Consider the following 20,717-nt stretch of genomic DNA (forward strand, 5'->3'; position numbering starts at 1 on the left):
TATCATGGAATGTTATAATTCTTGACTTAGTCCACATGATTGGAAAACTAATAAACTTTTTCATAAAATTTAAAACAATATTATTATAATAAACTTATAAACAATGACGACTTGACTTAGCGACCTCCTCTGGTAGTCATGTATATATATATACCCTTGAGACTTAAAACAGATCTCACTTAGTTTTTGAAGAGTTGCTATATACACAAATATATAGTAAAATGACAGAAGCATCCATGAACATCCAAATGGTTGACTCTGATGAAGTTCTTCTCGAAAACATGGTGATGAATTTCATAGACAGAGTTCCCGCTCATAAAAAACTTACTGTGGTTTCCATCATTGGACGCCAGAATACAGGTATATATACATGTCTTTTCCTGTCCCCTTTATCATAACAATATATATATTGCTTTTGTTTATTATCACAGCAATTTTCTTTGATACAATATATTTCGCTTCATCTGGCTTCAGAGAATGAACTAATTATATCAGAAAAGAATTATCAAAAAATTTCGTTGGAGATTGATCTCTATCATTTGAGTAGTACAGAGGCAAATATATTTTTGGGAAAGGTCTCAGTTTTCATAGGTTTATATTTCTGGGAAAGGTCTCAGTTTTCCAGTGATTTCGAACCTGCCGGTTTTAGTCCTTTGTACCAATTTCTTGTACAGAAGAGAGATAGATCAGTGAGATTTTGTCTATGATCAACACTTTTATTCATTCGATTTGATTTTCTTTTCTTAATTATTATAATTGGTATCTTTTCTGATTTTCTTTCTGCTCTTTTAAAAGAGAATATATATTTATATTTCTCTATATGAATTTTTATGAAATTAATCGTGTTCTTCTCTTACATCCATGAAAAATTCGTACAAGAATAGATGCAAAACAGAATTCTAATCAGCAGCTCTTAATTCTGATCCGTGGTTACTAAAATTGCCATAAATTATTATGGGGAACTGCAAATGACTTAAAACCTTCAACATTAAAAACTAGACTTAAAGACCTTTAATTCCATAGTGGGTGTTCGGAAACCCCTCCTTAAGACTCCTTAGAAGCTTAATCTGTCCGAACAATTAACCTCTCCTTAGTGAGGATTAACTTTTGCTATTTTTGCCCAAATTTCTAAGATTTAAGCCCACGTGTCCCAATTTTTAAGACACCATTAGCATCTTTTTTGTATACTTAGCACCTTTTTTTTTAATCTGATTCTACCGAACAAGTGTTCCTTAACTCCACTTAAAATTTAAGCTCTCATGTGGTGCTGAACACCCCCATATGTCATACACCCAGATTGACCAACATTTGGCCTTTCAAATTCGCATTTAATATCGCCTCAAAATCTGATTGTGTTTGAGTTTAGTCTTTAACAGTCCGACGAATAATCCTTATTCCTATGTATTTTTGACAGTTTTCTAAGTTCTAGTTTTTGGGAATGTAATGTTTCAATAAAAAGGGCATATCCTTACTGTGATTTCATTTATCAATGTAATTGTGATTTTTGACACTGATGTTCAACATTATTAGTGTCAGTTCCATCAGTGTCGGTGCGAAATCCGACACTAATGACAATGAAAAACGGACAATGGTTGCAAATTATGTACAAGTGGAAGATCGCTGGCTTTTTCTTAAAAACTAATTAAGGTGTAGCTGATATATGGGCATGAATACTCCTTTTTGTTGAAACAGGGAAAAGTCACTTGCTTAACTGCCTCTTTGGGACAGACTTCAATGTTTTGGATCCCCAAGAAAACTAGTACTTCTTTATCTTTTTCTTTTTCATTTCAAGTAAGAGTAAAAAATAAAATTACACAGCAGATACAATTTTCTGATGGAACATATGGCAGTTTTGTCTAATGCAACAATTTGATTCAGCTTTTTTACTTTTTATTTTTTACCTTTTGAAATTAGTGGACAAACTACAAGGGGTATATGGATAGCACAGTGCCCAACCAATCCTTCCATCGTTGTAATTGATATAGAAGGTTCCGATTCAAGCACCAATGCACAGGTGCTCTTGTTAATTTACTTTTCCGAACTTTATTCCATAACTAATATTCTGTGTGTCCAATATATACATGTACACAAACAAATAAACAGTAGAAGTAGAGAGCTACATTCTTTTACATGTACATATAAGATTTACAATTCAACAAGAATGTCACTTAAATACCCAGTTAACTAACAACTAAATATAAGTATGATCTTACAAAAATTAAGTCAGATATATGAAATGTTAGAACGGTTTAAATTTTAAGAAAGGAAAAAAAATTCAAAAAGAAACAATTGAAACAACAACAGGATAATAGCAAGAAGCTAGTTAAGGTTTCACAATTGCATAACAGGTAAAATTATAAGTCACTCTTGACTTAAATTCTTTTGACTAATGGCTAATAGAACTTCCTTTTATAGAATGGAACATCATTCGCGAACCGAGCTGCTTTATTCGCTTTGACTATATCAGATGTTTTATTGCTGAACATGTAAGTTGGAAATTTTTCTTTTCAAGTCGCAATCCACTAACGTAGAATTTAATAGCAGCGGGTCCCATTAGTTTATTACATGAAACTCCCTCCTTTTATATAGTGTTATTCATAGCCTCGTAGGTCACTAGTATAGCATTGTCTTACAACCAATTTCTGAATATATATTAATGCAGGGAAGCTAGGGGGCTTGGCCAATATGAGGGTGGTAGTTTGCCTCTACTTCAGATGATATTCGGGGTAATCCGTCCGATGATATAAAAATTACATTTTCTTATCATCACTGGCACAAAGTAGAAAAATGAGGTCTTTTAGTATCTATTATGATATTACAGTTATGATAAGTGATTAATCTCATGAACCCACCAACATAGAAAAACAAAACTAAAGAGTCCTTGACTAAATGTTCAAATTTCATAAATTTTATTTGCAATATATATATGCGGGATTCTGAGCCTATCTGACATGGAAGAAAATCAATCCATTTGTGTGTAGCTTCTACTGAAACTAACGGACTTTTGTAATTATTTGCATCATTGATTCTTCGCTTCTGTGGTTTTCTAATTTTGTACATTATATTTCAGGAGAAAATATCACTTTCACCGCGCAGAACTAGGGTAGAGGTGACCCTTCGGGACTGCAGAAATCTCGTAACTTTTTTTTTCAAGTCATTTCTGCTAGGGAAAGTACACTGAAAGTAAGCGTAAACTATTTTTTATGAATTAATCTAACTAAATATATTTTTCCATGTCACAGACAAACGACGTAGATAGAGTGAGAGCGGAGGAGATCATAAGAGAGGTATGATCAACAGTTTCACACAAGCCTATTTTTTACATCAGCTTTTACATAGGATTTCATATATTGTGAATTACTTGCTGTAATAGTGTTGGGATTCCGGTCCAGCTACAAACGGAAGACTCGAAGACTATATTGAGGTGCGATATTACAATTGATAAAATTTTCCGTGCATCTCTAAATCAAAGTTGAGCTGTATTTCTAAGGAAAACATGAGCTTCAACCCACCTGTGTACCTCTCAACCATCTACCCTTTTGTTTATTAACTACACTTATCCATGCGTGTTTTGTTGCTCGCACATGACCTACCTACCTCCAGCGCAATCAATCTTTTTAACAAACTAATTTCGATGGATTTATTGCAGGTATCTGTTGTAACGTTTCCAAATGCAACGGACAGCGGACAAGCTATTCAGAATGAGTTTCAAAACAAGGTACAGTACAATATGCTGTTGAAAATCATGAGAGGATTATGTAAACTTTTAATTAGGTACAACGAATGCCTTTAGGTCCCATTTATGCCCATCATAAGATACTTCTAGAATATGCATGCATCTCCTACACAAGCTAGCATATTCTAGAATATATATAACCTAGTATATTCAAGATATATGTAAAATATTCATACACCTATAAAAACTACTATACTCTAGAACACTCTAGAGAATTCATGAACATTCTAGCGTACACTAGTATACTCTAGAATAATCTAGACTATTTTAGACTAGACGTTGCAACTTTCAACACTCCCCCTCAGAACCAACTTGGTGTTGTATTGATCTTCGGTACCCTACGTTTATCTAGGTCATCGTGCTTCTTACTGCCTCTTTTAATTTTGTGAGCTTGAAGTTGCTCAGATGTCTACGGTCAATCTTCCAAAATAGTCATCTCCGAAAGAGAAGGTTAGAATCTTCTTCTCATGTTGCCTTGGCACAAGTCGTCGTCAAGTTTTCTACTCTCAACGGAACACCTAACGAGCGAACTCCTATCATGCAGTCTTATCCAAAATAGTGGCACTCCTCTATGTCCTCTCGTCATCACCCCCCTGCTTGGTGATGGCCTCTAGCTTAGTGCTCTCTATGGCTTCTCCTCATCAACCACCACACAACTCACAACTCTAGTCTCCTTCTCGACCCGTTCTTCAATTGGTTCTTTGAAGAACCATGACTCAAAGTTGATCTCCTCCTCCACAAGCTCACCAACATCTTTGATGTCCTCTATGCCACTGCATCCCACTCTTCTTCACTTGAGATCTCTGCTGGTGCCTTCTCCTTCGCGGCCACCATGAATCTTCCTTCATTTTTCTTGAACTGACAGTCTCTCGCATAGTCATCCACAATTGTAGCACTCCACATTTCTACTCTGATATCAATACTTTCGGCTCATTTGCCCCCTTGACTTCTAGGAGCTCCCATAGAACATGTGCCCCTCTTGAATCATTCACGAAAAATGTTCTCCATTTCACGAAAAATGTCTCTCCACGTTAACCACTATATAGTAGTGCCTTTTCCTCTTCGTGCTTCACTATCAAACCTATTAGCTGCTTGGCAAGAGTTTCCTGACTGGCCAACAAATTCTCCAATTCTAGCAGAGTTGGTTACGTCGCTCATCTTTGAATAGTTGTGATGAAGGCGCTGTACTCTGGCCTCATGCCATTCTATGGTCGCCAATTTTCACATTAGCTACTAGCTGCTCAATCTCCCTACACAAGTTCTTTACATTAAAAAAATACTCACTTTACTTTAGGATTTTAGTGTTAAAAAACTTTTTTGGGGTGCCAACACGGTACAGGTCATATAAATGCATTGAGTGATCCTGCCATATGATGCACGAACGATCAAGAAATTGGAATGGAAAGATAGAATTGGTTCTGAGATCACACAGATTCTCAATTCTTTGATTAAATTGATACAAAAAATAACTAACTTGTCCCAAGAGCCATCACGTCTGTTTTAATACCAACCCTAAAAATAGAAAATTCATAAAAGATACATAACAAACCCTAAAATTGCTAAAATTATAAAAAAGGTCCAAAAGTCTATGAAGGAAGGCTCGGATCGCTAATCTGAGCCCACGAAATGCGAAACAAATCATAGATTGGTTTTGCATCCGGTTTTGGGCTATGGAGTTCCTGTCAAAATTTCAGCCCGATCCGACGGACGGATCAAAAGCTACGCCCCTTTTTGTGAAGCATGCGCATATTGCATCATTCTCCCCTCCTAAGAAAAGATTCGTCCTCGAATCTGCCACTGCACCATCTACTTCCTCCACTTCAGATGTGTCATTATCACTGTCAGTAATGTATGGGGACAAATCGGCCACATTAAAGGTCCCCGAAACATTATAGTCACCCGGCAAATCAACCTTGTAAGCATTATCATTGATTCTTTCTAGCACTCGAAATGGTCCATCGGCCCGAGGTTGTAGCTTACCATATCTGCCAGTGGGAAAACGTGCCTTCCTCAGATGAATCCATACCAGATCTCCTTTTTTAAACACCACCTTCTTTCGGCGCCTGTCTACCCGTTCTTTGTACTTCTTGTTTGATTTCTCGATCTGAGTTCGAACCTGTGAGTGCACTTGCTTGATGTGTTCTGCATGTTCATCTGCATTGCCACTGAATTGTTTTTCAACAGGCAATGGTGTGAGCTCGATAGGAGTGATTGGATTGAATCCATACACAACCTCAAAGGGGCTTTTTCCTGTTGTTCTGCTCTGCGATCGGTTGTATGCAAATTCGGCTTGTGGTAAAGTGAGATCCCATTGGCGCGGACTGTCACCTACCAGGCTCCTCAATAGGTTTCCCAGACTTCGATTGACCACCTCTGTTTGCCCATCAGTTTGGGGGTGGTGAGAAGAGCTAAACTGCAGTTGAGTGCCCAGCTTCCGCCAGAGAGTGCGCCAGAAATGACTTACAAACTTGACATCTCGATCCGAGGTTACGGTTTTGGGCACACCATGTAATCTGACAATTTCCTGCAAAAACAAACGTGCTACCTGCGAAGCATCAAAAGTTTTGTTGCATGCAACAAAATGCGCCATCTTTGAGAACCGATCCACCACCACCATGATAGAATCCTTGTTTCTTTGGGTTCTGGGTAACCCGAGAACAAAGTCGAGACTGACATCTTCCCATGGAGCCACTGGAACAGGTAGAGGTTGATATAAGCCTGCATTGGTTCCCCGTGTTTTAGCCATCCGACATGTTCTGCACCTCCCCATGAATCGAGCTACATCCCGCTCCATCCTAGGCCAATAAAATTGGTCTTGCAACCACGCCAATGTTTTGTCAACCCCAAAATGTCCTGCAAGTCCTCCAGCATGTCCCTCCGTGATAATAGCCTCCCTCAGAGAACACTTAGGAATACACAGCCGGTTACCTTTAAAAAGAAAACCTTCTTGTCGGATAAACTGCTGAAAGGGATGTGATTCGCACTTCTGCCATATATCTGCAAAATCAGGATCATCTCCGTACAACTCCTTGAATTCATCAAACCCGATCACTTGAACCCGCATTGTGGATATCAAAGAGTACCTCCGACTCAGCGCATCTGCTACTGTGTTCAACACGCCAGCCTTGTGTTTAATGGAGAAACTGAAAGCTTGCAAAAACTCAACCCATTTGGCATGCCTCGGCTTCAGCTTGTGTTGTCCGTTAATGTATTTCAATGCTTCATGATCAGAGTACAGAACGAACTCTTTAGAGATGAGGTAGTGACGCCAATACTCGAGGCTCCGTACTATGGCATAAAATTCTTTGTCATAAGTTGAGTACTTGAGTTTAACCTCATTCAATTTCTCGCTGAAAAATGCCACCGGCCTACCCTTCTGGCTCAATACGCCTCCAATCCCCACATTAGATGCGTCACAGTGAACCTCAAAAACTTCTTCGAAATCTGGTAAAACCAAAACGGGTGCTTCAGTTACTTTCTTCTTTAATAATTGAAACGCATCCTCAGCCTCCTTGGACCAGGTGTACTTGCCTCCCTTTATACAGTCGGTGATAGGAGCAATAACAGTGCTGAAATTACGGATGAACCTCCGATAGAATGAGGCGAGACCGTGAAAACTCCGGATTTCATGGATGTTTGTCGGTGTTGACCACCCTATGATTGCATCCACCTTGTTCGGATCCATCCGAATGCCTTCCTTAGACACTATGTAGCCAAGGAATGTCACCTCGCTAGTGAAAAAGTGGCACTTCTTGGTGTTGGTATACAACTGCTGCACTCGCAAGACCTCAAAGACTTGTCGCAGATGTCGCAAATGCTGGTCCTCGGAGGAACTGTACACCAAAATGTCGTCAAAATAAACAACCACAAATTGACCAATGAAGGCACGAAAAACCTGATTCATCAGGCGCATGAATGTGCTCGGCGCATTAGACAACCCGAACGGCATCACCTTCCACTCGTAGAGGCCATCTCGAGTTTTGAAGGCGGTCTTCCATTCATCTCCGGGTCGAATCCGGATCTGATGATACCCACTCCGCAAGTCAATCTTGGAAAAGACTGTTGCTCCATGCAATTGGTCAATCAGATCATCAAATCGAGGTATTGGAAAGCGGTACTTGATGGTAATTTTGTTAACGGCTCTACTGTCAATGCACATCCTCCATGTACCATCTTTTTTTGGAACCAATAACGCTGGTACCGCACACGGACTCATACTCTCCCGCACATAACCCTTTTCCAATAACTCGCGCACTTGCCTCTGTAACTCCTCGTGCTCTTTTGGACTCATGCGATAGGCGGCTTTATGAGGAATAGCAGCCCCTGGCACCAAGTCAATGCAATGTTGGATATCTCTCATAGGTGGTAACCCGGATGGCAATTCTGTTGGTGCCACGTCAGCAAATTCTTCCACTAATGACACGGCTTGTGGAGGTAGTTCTGGACCACCACCATTAGTCTCCGTTACCACCAAGGCAAACACCTCCACCTTCTTGTCCACTTCCTTCTGGAATTCTGACCGAGAGAGTAGATGATTTCTGTTCTCTTTCCGCAAATCTGAGGGACCGAGGGTAATGGATACACCATCTTTCTGAAAGGTGTAGGTGTTCTTGAACCCATCATGCTTTGTTCTTCTGTCAAACTGCCACGGTCTCCCCAATAAAATGTGACAAGCGTCCATAGGGACCACATCGCACCATACCTCATCAGTATACCTCTTCCCGATTGAGAATTTCACAAGACACCGCTTTGACACTTTCACCTCACTGCCCTTCTTGAACCAAGACAGTTTGTAGGGTTGTGGATGATCTTCGGTGTTTAACCCCAACTTCTCCACCATCGTGTTGGACACTACATTTTCACAACTGCCTCCATCTATAATCACATTACAAACCTTACCTCCACTGGTACATTTGGTATGGAATATATTATGCCTTAGCCATAACTCATCTTCATTGGCAGCAACACTCAATGCTCTTCTGACTACCAACAATTCACCCGAATCAGCATAGGTGATCTCCTCATTTTCTAATGGAGGGTTGTCATCGCCATCCCCGTAATCATCATATACTGGGTCCACGTCTTCTTCAACTAGCGTGACAATTTGTCTGTTGGGACAGTCAGCAATAAGGTGTCCTAGACCCTGACACTTGAAACATCGCCTGTTCGCCATGGATCCCCCCTTACTATATTGTCCCTTCTCTGGGTAAATTTTGGGATTTTGGGTCTGGATTGTTTTAGATGTAGGGTTAGGGTTTGAAGGAGATGCTCTTCTATCGGTCTCAATCCCTGAAGAGCGATTCTGAAACTTGTAACTACTGACCCTTCTCTTTTGCTGTGATTCAACCTTTACGGCAAGCCTACATACATCATCATACGAATAATACTGTTGCAGGTACACCACATCAGATAATTCTGGTTTCAACCCGGCTAGATACCGAGCGACAATCTGTTCATCCTCCTCAACCACATCACATCGCATCCGCAACATATCAAACTCATTAGTATACTGCTCCACTGTAAGGGTTTTCTGCTTAAGATTGTGATATTCAATAAAAGCTTCCTGTCTATACTGGGCGGGTAGAAATTTAGCCATCAGTTTCTTTTTCATCTTATCCCAAGTTCGGATCTTTGGTTTTCCTTCTCTAACACGCCGGTTTCTCACATGTTCCCACCAGATTGAGGCATGTTTTCTCAACTTAATGGCTACTAACTTCACCTTTTGTTCGTCTGACAGATTCTTCACATCAAAAACCCGCTCGACTGTATGCAACCAATCGATAAACTCATCAGGATGAGATTTACCTTCGAACTCCGGAATGTCAATCTTCACCCCAAGGTTCTGAAAGGCCTGATCAGGCCCTGGCCGAATTCTCTGGTTTCGCCCCCGATTTGGATTCCCCCACGGGTTGAAACCCTCATCTTCGTCGCCTGCTTCAGAAGAGTCAATGGTGTCTGACTCCTCTCCTTCTTCTTCGTTAGTAGAGGCCTCCCGTGCCTCTGCGAGTTGGCGCTCTAATTCTCTAATTCTTCTTCCCATCGCTGCAAGTTCTAGATCTCGCTGGTCTCGGTGGCGCGGTTCTTCTTCTCCCCGACCTCGGCCACGACCCCTACCACAACCACGATTCGCATCCGCCATCTGGGCTCTGATACCAACTGATGCACGAACGATCAAGAAATTGGAATGGAAAGATAGAATTGGTTCTGAGATCACACAGATTCTCAATTCTTTGATTAAACTGATACAAAAAATAACTAACTTGTCCCAAGAGCCATCACGTCTGTTTTAATACCAACCCTAAAAATAAAAAATTCATAAAAGATACATAACAAACCCTAAAATTGCTAAAATTATAAAAAAGGTCCAAAAGTCTATGAAGGAAGGCTCGGATCGCTAATCTGAGCCCACGAAATGCGAAACGAATCATAGATTGGTTTTGCATCCGGTTTTGGGCTATGGAGTTCCTGTCAAAATTTCAGCCCGATCCGACGGACGGATCAAAAGCTACGCCCCTTTTTGTGAAGCATGCGCATATTGCATCACCATAAAGCTTGATCAAGTAAATTCATCATGTGAATCTACGTTACCAATCAATTGTCTTTTCATTTTTTATTTAGGTAGCTCAATTGCGGGAGAATCTTACTGGGCTCACACCTACACAGTCTAGAGCCACATTTCTTAATAATGTGCGAACAATTTGGCCTGCAATCAGAAGCAACAGAAATCTCTACATTCCTTCTTTTAATGTAATGAACTACAAATTGCCGTGTGATTTCTCTTCTAAACTAAGATTTCATCCTTGGTTTACCCTTTTGTTATGTCGCAATTTAATTGGAAATTCAATTTGTACAAAATTTAGGAAACACTGTCCACGCACAGATGCAAGACAATAATGCAGCAGGAACTGAGTTTACTTGATTCAAATGTGGTAAATTTATCTGTAGTGACGATGCTTGTCAACAAATATAACTAAACCGATGTTCCTATTGTGAATTTCTGATCTCAATTGTACTGCAGGAGTTTTGTCAATTGAGGGATATGAAAGATACTACCTCTTTAGTGTCATTTCAAAGATCACTGGCTGCGTTTCTTACTTCTACATTGGAACGGTAAGACTTAAACAGACTACAGAACTATTTTAAGTTCTGGAAACCTATAACTTGCATAAAAATGTTATATCAATTTCGGCTTGTTTTTATTTGGATTGGGAAAAACAAAATTGGAGGCACAAATAATTGTACTAATGGAACATTACAAGAGTTACAATAATAAAAATGTCCATGAATAATAGGAATAACAATAACAGTGTTTTGAGGAATTCTTGGAATAATATATTCAGTAAGAAAATATTTGACTGTAACAGATAAAGAATTTACTGTTTACCAAAAAATAGCTCATAGTCAATATGGATCAGAGCAACACCGGGGAGACCACCACTAGCAAAGTTCTTTAGTTTTCTAACAAATGTTAAATTGAATCACAACAACCATCAACAAGAAAAATAAATTGAGTAATAAAATGCAATAGAAAAGATTAGAAAGTGTATCTTATCTTCAAACTGCCATTTTTTCACAACAATAAAATAAAATGTTAGTGCAAAAGCTCCAGAAGAACTAGAAATGTGAGGATCGAACATTTACTTTATATCAAGAAAAAATATTCAATTGTTATAAGGTCAAGCATCTAGTCTAAAGTCTTAGTTAATACTTAATGCTCGCAAAAATGTTCAAATCTTTGATATGTTGATCAGAAGTCTGGTAAGTTCTAAATTTAATAAACATGCTCCTATGCTCCTAGGTTTCATGAAAGTGCAGATGGAACTATTCCAAAGGTTCGGGATGAATTCAAAGCCAGATTACAGCAAGAAATAATTAATGTGAGAACTACAAACACATTATTTTTTTTTAATATAATGCGCTTGCTTGGATATTTCATTCTTGTTTGTCAATTATTCTCACTTTCTCTGCTCCAAGTCAAATTTAGTTAAGGCCTAAAAACACTCTCAAGGTATTATGAGCACTTGTCAAATATTTAAATTGTTGTGAATTCTGGTAGGGTTTATGTTTACAATTTAATTTCAATCAATCAATTAATCTCTATTCATATCAACATTCATGTCTAAAATTAAATCGAAGATAGACATATATTACCACTAGTTTGATGAAGCAACACAGTAGAAGCCCTTCGCAACTCTTAGCAATATTCTCCTCTCTCTTCACTCACATCTCAAATGTGCGCATCAATAGTAATTGCGCTACTACCTGTATATATCCATAAAAACAAGTTGAAGACAGTTGTGAGTCGATGTGCTAGCACCAACTGATAGCCCCCCTTTTCTCTCCTTTCTCTCTGTTTTGTGGAAATATAACACTATGCATGTATGCAAATAGGTATATACAAATCCGCACTTCTGCACATGTATATAACCCTATAGGTCAGTTTCGCAACATTTCAGCCGAACCTATTTAGTGCACTTTTTCAGCCACAACCTATTCAGTCCCAACATTTCAGAATAAAGAGATCGCAGAAACATTGACCCATAATCCATTCGGCCCAATATGGTTCAATCCATATTTAATCTCAAAAATTAACATATGAATTTCGGCCCAACATAATTTGGCCCATAGGACATTTCTAACATAAATAGCAGATAGCAGTATCATGGAACCGAAATATAATATATCTATTAAAAATTGACCCAAAATCAAGGTCGATTTCTTCTATGAAGTTCCTAAAACTGTTGTAAAGAAATTTCAGTACTAAAGGCAAAAAAAAAAAAGCATTTCTACTTTTTTTATTTAATTTTGTTACTTCAATTAACATTCAGAAACTGGAAGTAAAATTTTTAAGTATCTTGCGGACCGAAACAAGCAAGAAAGTTGAAGAAAAGAAGGAACAAATTTCCAGCCACTTGAGGGCAATGAAGAAAGACATTGTTTCAAGTACGCTCACATGTAACTTGGAAGCATTCGAAAGAAATATTGATGTTGACAGTATTGTTAATGCTCATATGAGAGAGTTTGATCAAATATTCAGAGGTAATTAATTTTGTAGTACTGCAGAAAATACATTTTGATTAACATTTGGTTGCATAGGATTCTCAATGAAATATTAGATATTACTGTGAAAATGGTTATCTAATTGCTTTCAAATGTGCGGATATATGGAAATAAAAATGCTGTTATACCAATGGAATAACATGTTCCTGCTATTCCAATTCCAACCATTCAAAGTTTTTCATGCATGAATCTCAACGAAGTTGAATGGTTAGGATCGGAATAACAGGAACCTGTTATTCCATTAGAATAACAGTAGATTTATTTATGCGGATATATATATATACACATTTATCTTAGTTCTATGAAGTAGCGTAACCTTAGTTCTAACCGTTAAATCGGATATATGTATATTCACATTTATCTTTCTCTTTGACTTAATTTATTGAGTACTTCCACAAATGGTAAAACCATGAAATTCATTTTGTTTCAGGTTGCCGTGAAGAATACAAAATATTTGTTTCAATCTACAGAAAAAAAGTTGTTCATACTCTAAAGGACTATGCAGAACGAGAGATAATGGGAATAAAGGTATACAATCTATTTCATAGAACTAAGATATATATATTTTGGTTGAGTACAAAAAGGCCAGTTTAATACGTAGTTCTTTTTTTCATACTTTTCACGCCGAGAAGATTTGTGGATATCTCAAAAATCTTGATTGACAAAGACTTTGTAGAAAATATCCCCAACTTAATCCCCACTATTCACATGTATCAATTCGATATTCTCTTCTCCTTCACATGCTTCCAATTAAAAAGAAATACCACATACATCTGTGTTCCTTTCATGATGGACCTGATTTTTGCGAGTTTGCCAACATGCTGTCCAAATTAATTGTAGCTGCATCTTGAGTAAAATAAAATTCTTTACATAACTACCTTAACCAAATCTCATGACACACATGCATGCCGCTGCAGCCGAATATTCTGCCTGTCGAAAGTGTCTCGATTGGATGCTTCTTTGGAAGACAAGTGAAAGATATATTTCCATATAAAATACAAATCTCAAGATGCTTTTTTATCATTCTTGTCTCCACCCCAATCACTATCCGAACCGAATAATAAAAACTCAAAAATTGACAGCAAATGAGCCATAAAATAAACCAAGGGATAGAGTACCTTCTATGTAACGGAGAATCCGTTTGATGGCTTTCCATGTGTTACCCTCGGCTCCTCCATATACCAACTTATTAGTCCACGCAAATTGTTATAGTTCATTTCTTCTTTCTCATATTATTACCTTGTGCATGACCTCAGCCTTTTTTGTGACCATAGCTGTGATTTCGACCTCATTGACCTCTACATATCTCTTTTTCTATTGTTATCTTCCCTTGCAATGGTTCTTTTATTCCCTTGCTCGTGATCCTGCAAGCAATTTGAGATATACTCGATGTTCATCTCGTCCAAATTTTTTTATTCTACAATTGCACACAACACATTTTCGAAATCATCGATCAGAGACCATAGTATTTTCTGAACCACCCTCTTCCACCAGTTAGTCTCAACACTTTTTTTTTAATTGATTAACAAACGATTTGTACTCTCGTCATGTAGTCAAATATGTCGTTTGTCTCCTTCATTTTCATTGCATCAATCCTTCCATAAAGCAGTTGTGGATGCACCTGTTTACCTTGCTCTGTACCTTTATATGCCTTCTCGAGGATATCCCAACCCACTTTGAATATTTTGCACCAGCTTTCTTTTTCAATGTCGGATTCATCAACCGCTTCATAAAGAAGATAAAGTGCGGTTTTATTCTTCTCATTCGACTTCTTTAAGGTCTTCAAGTGATTGATGGTCAAATTATCCATCATATCATGCTCGTTGTAGCCGTTCTTGACTACTCATGAGTATTGCGTACTGAGTAAATCCTTCATTTGCATGCACCAATTATTTTTTGAGTAAAGTTAAAGGTCAAGCCACCCAACTATTTGATACTCTTGTTATTAAAACAAATGATTTTTCCAATCTAGATTTCAAACTCATGACCTCTCATATATAGACCATGTGTGTTTGCCAATAGAGCAAATGCTAGTTCTTTACATGTACCAATTGTCATAGTTATTCTTTGTATGACAAGGTAATGACACTCGCCCGAGTGATGCCAAATCAGGGCACAACATGGCTCTGATGCCACATTGAAATAAGTTAAATTTTGGAGGAGTTTAGAGAGATAAGTTCAACACAAAGTTCTACAATTTCTCATTCAAACAATGAGTTTTCTCTATATCAAATACAAAATAGCTCTCTCATGTATATATAGATCTAATATAACTTTTATACTTCCCAACAAAATATTATATGATCATTATTAAACCCACTTTTTTTCCAAAGCGACACATAAAACACTGAATATCAATTTTTAGTTCCAACAAAAAAACTTTTGAGGTTCACTAGACAATATTGGATTCTTAAGTAGTTTAAACATATTCATCAAAAGAATTCCTTTACCTATATAAATTTTAGTGGAAAGTTTTCAGTTCAAAAGCAATATTAGTACTAAAGGCCAAATTTCAATTATGCCACCGTGCAATATTATTTTATTTGTATATTTATATTGTTGATCTTGTTTAATATGCTAACATTCTCTATTTAATCCCTCCTCTCCCCCCCCCCCCCCCCACCCACCCACCCACCCGAACCCGCTCCTTCATAACAGGAAAACCACAAATTCGTTGTTTCCCTTGGAATGAGTCTATCAGCGGTCATTGGAGCAATCCCAATGGTGGCCATTGGAGCAATCAGGATGTCAAGGCGAAGATAATTATTATGTTGTCACTTTGTTAATTTTTTTTTTTTTTTTGGTTGCTTGAATTCATAGAATGAATATGGCTCTGACTTTGCTAGAAATAAGATAAATTTTGGTGGAATTTGATAGGATGGAAATCAATGCTAATAATATTTATAACCTTAATGTCTACTCTATTGTCGATTCACAAGCATACGAGTCTATCATATATTATAGATTGGGGTATCGATCTACAGGGATGGCGTATTAAGAGATCTAAGATGTAAATTAAGTTCTAGGTTATCAGTTCCTTTAGGTTAGTTGATTGTGTTTTGGTTGATTGATTGTTGGTTGCTCGGTTATAATATTGAATTACAACATAGAAGTAGTAGTAGATTAAGTGTTTAGAAGATAAGCTTATAGGGAATCAGATATTTAATCATTCAAACTTGTTTAATCTAGGTTTTGGTTGTCATAACAATCGTGCATGGTATGTCACCAACCACATGCTACTGCTAATACCTATAAATTGTAAAGTTATTCAATAGCATGCGGCTCTATCACCATCTGTACACGACTGGGTAAACCGTACAAAGTTTGGTTTCTACTCTAGTTGGAATCGCATACGGTTTGGTCTTAACCGCACACGCCTTGCACTGGTATCAATGCAATCTGAGAACTGCTAATCCTGTTTTAGTGTTGAGCACTGGGTCGGTATCACAACACCCTACTATTTTGATAGAAAATACCGTTTATAGGTATCGCCATGGAAATAACAAAACAGGATATTAGTTCTTTTTCTTCTTCTTTATCATATTTTAAAGGGGATAATTAATCGGTTTCTTCGCTTTTTCGTCCACAAATAAGACTTCTCTTGCAAAATAGAAGGATATATGAAATTTGAATGATTGTTCGATATGATTTGATCAGTCGGTGAATGCTCAACAATTTCCCCGTTACTAGAAGTATTCAATAATTTATATCTTAGTTCATTATTATCTTTTGTATTAGTTTTTGAGGGGTCAGAAATAGAAATATATCTTTCTTCAAAAGAAAAAGAATCAACATTCATTTGATCTTGATCCTTGTGTACCGGAAAAGACACTCTATCGGAGTCAAATTTTCTTCATTTCGGGCGGCTCTCTCTTTTAAGGTCCCTCCGTCATTCTAGAAGGAGGTCAGATGAGTAAGTCCTGGTTCGGATACTTAGTATAATTGCATGAAGATTAATGATAAGTCATAATTACTAATATTTCACAATACCAATAATCAAGACTACTTCACTACTAGTCATGGAATGCGACGTTCGTCTGCTAAACCACACCCTAATAGGTCCCTTACTGTAGTTCGAATACAAGCGGTCAACTGGTCAGTCATATTCTACTTGTATCTAAGATACTTATATTCTTAGAATATTGGTTAACCCCACAATGGTATGGATGGAGCGTACGTCTCCATGCATACGAGGTCACTTTAAGCACACAATAAATAATAACATAGGGCATAAATCTCAGAAAGAATTCAGATCATAGTGTAATGATAATAATAAATGAACAACTAGATTAAACTCATAAGAATTCAAGATTACATGTCTTCACCCTAGAAAATGGCTACTTAGCTGCTCATGGCGGGTTCAACAACAAAAGAGACAAAAGACATAAAGAAAGAGAGCAATAAAGAGAGATGGAGGGAGAACACCTATGTTGCCTCTTCTCTCATGCACGCCGTCTTCAAGTCTTGTCTCTTCCTCCTCTTGTAATGGAGACCTTGCTATTCCTATTGATTTTTCCTTTGCATAGCTTGGAATAGAGTGAATCCCTAGTTCTAAGTGCTCTCTAATGTAAAATGTGTCTTAAGATGTTTAGAGATTTGAGAGAGAGATTTTTCCCTTGCGTCCATATGCTTATATAGGCCTTGATTGAAAAGTTAGATCTGTAACTGCTGTTCTGGTAGTTTATGCGTGCGGATGCTTGAGTCGCATGCGGTTTGGATGTACACTGCACGGATGGCATAACTATCTGTGGTAGCACTTATGGGTCACTTACGGATGAAGGAATCCGTGCGGCTGAGGCTGAATGTCAGAATTGCATCGTTAATGGCTCTTTTAGTACCAATATTATTGAAAATCTGCAATTCTCTGAAATCAAGTGAAATAAAAAAAAGTAATCTGATTCTCTAAAAAATAGGCAATTGCAACTCGATAAATGGTAATAATTTAGGCAAAGTGATAAGAAAAATAACGACTTATTTCACCCTTATCAGAATTAAGAGAGACAAGTTGAGAAGAAACTGTATCTTGCATGCATGTTTATTTTTGCAGTTTTTTTTCACCAAATTTTAGGATTTATAACCCTGTTTTTTACTTGACCATGAATAGGATTTGTGATTTTAAACTTAATTGCTTGAAATTGCGAATTTGTCAAGATGTTTTACGAGGTTATGAAAAATAAAGTCTTGCATAATTGGACTTAATTGTTTGAAAATGCATAAAGTATAAAATCATGTTTAAATTTTTTTTATTTTTTATTTTTTTTATTTTTTTTTTGTGTCAAAAATTGGCAAAAATAAAACCCTTGAAATTTTAACAAGTTTTTAGGAATACCCTTGGAATAATTTGAAATAACCACATAATTTGGCGAAAAACTTTGTGGAAATAAAGGTTTAAGAAATTGGAAATTTAGGGATTTAAATTTATTTTTTTGAAAATGCAACTTGTTTGGAAAAAATAAATTTAGAAAGATCGGGATATCCATAGGTATGAATTAATGCCTAAGGATGTGTGTATTCATGATATTTTTGCAAAAAAATATTGAAAAATAGTTAAGTTGAAAATTTTTAGAAAAGAAAAACTTCATTTGCTTATGTTACGGCGACATGACGTACTTATAGCAATGAGTCATAGACACTTTGCTCCGCTAGTTTGCCCGATAAAGTGACCGGGTTTGCACTAACCATATAGGTTCGTGTCATGGAAGGGTTGAACCAAGAGCATGCAAATGCACTTTTGAATTAAAACGGTTGGGTATGGATTAGCTACCTATAACTAGCCGGTTTTGTTCTAAGGATAAAGATTTATAGTGTCAACAAAAGAAAAATAAAATTTTGCATATATCAACACACGAAGTCCGCGACTTTCTAACCTAAGTTTGATTCAAGCTTGGGGGATTTTTAAAAGAATTTCCGCAAATAAGAATGCATTTTTTGTAACAAATTTGGATATCCGAAGTTTACAAATTCTAAACCTTTAGGGAAATAAAAGTTAGAGTAATTGAATTGTGGGGTGAAGCATGATAAGCCAAGGGTTGCACTTTAAATTTGTACAAAATTTACGTTGAGATTTTTAAATTTTGGCAAGATCATACAAATTTTTCGATTGAAAAACATACTTGATATAGGGTTAAATTAGAGTTCCAAGTTTAGATGTTGCTTGAGGGCAAGCAATGTTCAAGCTTGGGGGAATTTGATAAGCCAAAATTGTATCTATTTAAACCTAGGGTTAGGTATGTACATTAAGCCAAGTTTTGGTTAAATTAGTTTAAATTAGGTTTAATTAGGTTAGAAATGTCCAAAAGTTCAAGTTACTGCCCTAGTTATGTTTGTTTTACAGGTAATCAAGTGTTTGGACCTTAACGAAGTAAAACGGGTGAGTTAGCACGAAGAAATGAGCTTCTGCCAACATTTATTATGGCCCGAAATGGAGTTATTGCGGCCCGCAACCAAACAAGTCAGAGCCTCTTCATTACAGCACAGTTATTGCGGCCCGCAACGCACTGTAGCAGTCAGCAAAAAATAGAGTCTGAACTTAAAACGGCCATAACTTTTGACTCGTAACTCCGATTTAGGCTTGTGACCACTTTTTGGAAAGCTAACGAGAAGATCTACAACCTGAGAATATAAAAGGAATGTATTGCGACCCGCAAGGACTTTTATTGCGGCCCGCAAGGACCTCTTCAGAATTTTTCTGCACAGTCTGTTAACTGCTACAGTACATTGCAGCCCGCAATGAATATATTGCGGCCCGCAATTAGGTCGGTTCAGAGTCCGAATTTGCTATTTTTGGTTGGTTATTTCTAGATTTTAGAGGGGGCTATAAATAGGAACCTGTAGAACAGATTGGGGGACGTTTTTTAGACAGAATTTCGGGGGTTTTAACAAGGAAAAACAAGGAAAAGCAAGGAAGAGAGAAGAAGGAAGGATAGAGCAAAATCGATCAACCGGTTTTATTGTTTTCTTTCTTTTGGAACTCTTTTATTCTTTTGATTTCATTTGTGCCTTAGCCATGACTGGCTAAGGGCTTTTCTAGGGTAGATTAGGGTTGTACTTGAAACTTTTGTTATGATTTAGTTGGTTTTATTTTATATATTCTTGTTCTTTATTATGATCTATTCTTTATTTTAATTGATTGTGAGGACTTAATCGAAATCACATGAAACCCTAGGATTTGGTATTTGCAATTGAGAAATTGAATATTAGGTCCAGACCATAAGGAATAGGGTATTTGATAGGCTAAGTACCGAGAGGTGACGCTTGTCTTATACGGGCTGTACCTAATAGTTTAGAGAATTGTGCCAAGTACCGAGAGGTGAAAGATAGTTTTCTAGATTTATTGGGACAGTAAGAACTTAATGACTTTAGATTAGGGTAGCCAAGTACCGAGAGGTGACGTTTATTCTAATTTAAAGATGGTATTAATATAGAGATATCCCTTTGTACCTACAACACCCAACTGTGCCTTCATAACTAAAAGAACAAATTTAATAAACCAATTAATCTTAACACTAGTGGATAGGAACCCTAAGAAACCCTAATTTCTCATACTTGTTAAAAACTTAGATTTTGCTTTAAGACTTTAGTTTAATTCAATTTAATCACAACCAAACCATCCTAAAAACAAACAAATTCCTTTTATTTTTTTTTACTAAATTAAATTGATTAGGTTAGACTTGAAATTCCGACTTGTCCCTGTGGAGACGATCCCTAAGTACTCCTCGATAAGGTTGTACACTTGCAACCAAATTGAGTGCAATTTAGGATTTATTACTTGTATTGCATAATTCACATCACAAGTTTACCACCAAGTTTTGCAATTTCATTATTCAAGCAATGATTTTCTCTATATCAAATACAAAATAACTCTCTCATGTATATATAGATCTAAGATAACTTCTAAACATTCTAACAAAATATTAACTGA

The 20,717-nt window shown here is 37.1% G+C and overlaps 2 protein-coding genes across 2 annotated transcripts in view; both read left to right on the forward strand.

Annotated features, from left to right (window-relative positions):
- Positions 1-20,717, forward strand: part of LOC144546203 (protein ROOT HAIR DEFECTIVE 3-like) — a 36,354-nt gene that overhangs the window by 14,941 nt on the left and 696 nt on the right. The gene's annotated exons all lie outside the window — the stretch shown is intronic.
- On the forward strand, positions 148-15,715 carry LOC144546204 (protein ROOT HAIR DEFECTIVE 3-like). Its single transcript, XM_078294730.1, has 16 exons — positions 148-360; positions 1,693-1,759; positions 1,915-2,014; positions 2,416-2,486; positions 2,663-2,726; positions 3,071-3,136; positions 3,243-3,287; positions 3,374-3,424; positions 3,650-3,718; positions 10,355-10,483; positions 10,597-10,665; positions 10,755-10,846; positions 11,535-11,613; positions 12,565-12,775; positions 13,227-13,324; positions 15,455-15,715. The coding sequence occupies exons 1-16, from the start codon at positions 222-224 to the stop codon at positions 15,557-15,559; spliced, it is 1,455 nt and encodes a 484-aa protein (XP_078150856.1). The 5' UTR covers positions 148-221; the 3' UTR covers positions 15,560-15,715.

The sequence above is a fragment of the Carex rostrata genome, chromosome 29, assembly GCF_964058835.1.
Source record: "Carex rostrata chromosome 29, lpCarRost1.2, whole genome shotgun sequence".
NCBI lineage: Eukaryota > Viridiplantae > Streptophyta > Magnoliopsida > Poales > Cyperaceae > Carex > Carex rostrata.

What these genes read in the sequence shown, in the direction of transcription:
- LOC144546204 (XM_078294730.1), top strand. Translation starts at nt 222, where the DNA reads ATGACAGAAGCATCCATGAACATCCAAATGGTTGACTCTGATGAAGTT. An exon ending in CATTGGACGCCAGAATACAG is followed by an intron (nt 361 to 1,692) that starts GTATATATACAT and finishes TTGTTGAAACAG; the next exon opens with GGAAAAGTCACTTGCTTAAC. An exon ending in CTTACTTCTACATTGGAACG is followed by an intron (nt 10,847 to 11,534) that starts GTAAGACTTAAA and finishes CTATGCTCCTAG; the next exon opens with GTTTCATGAAAGTGCAGATG.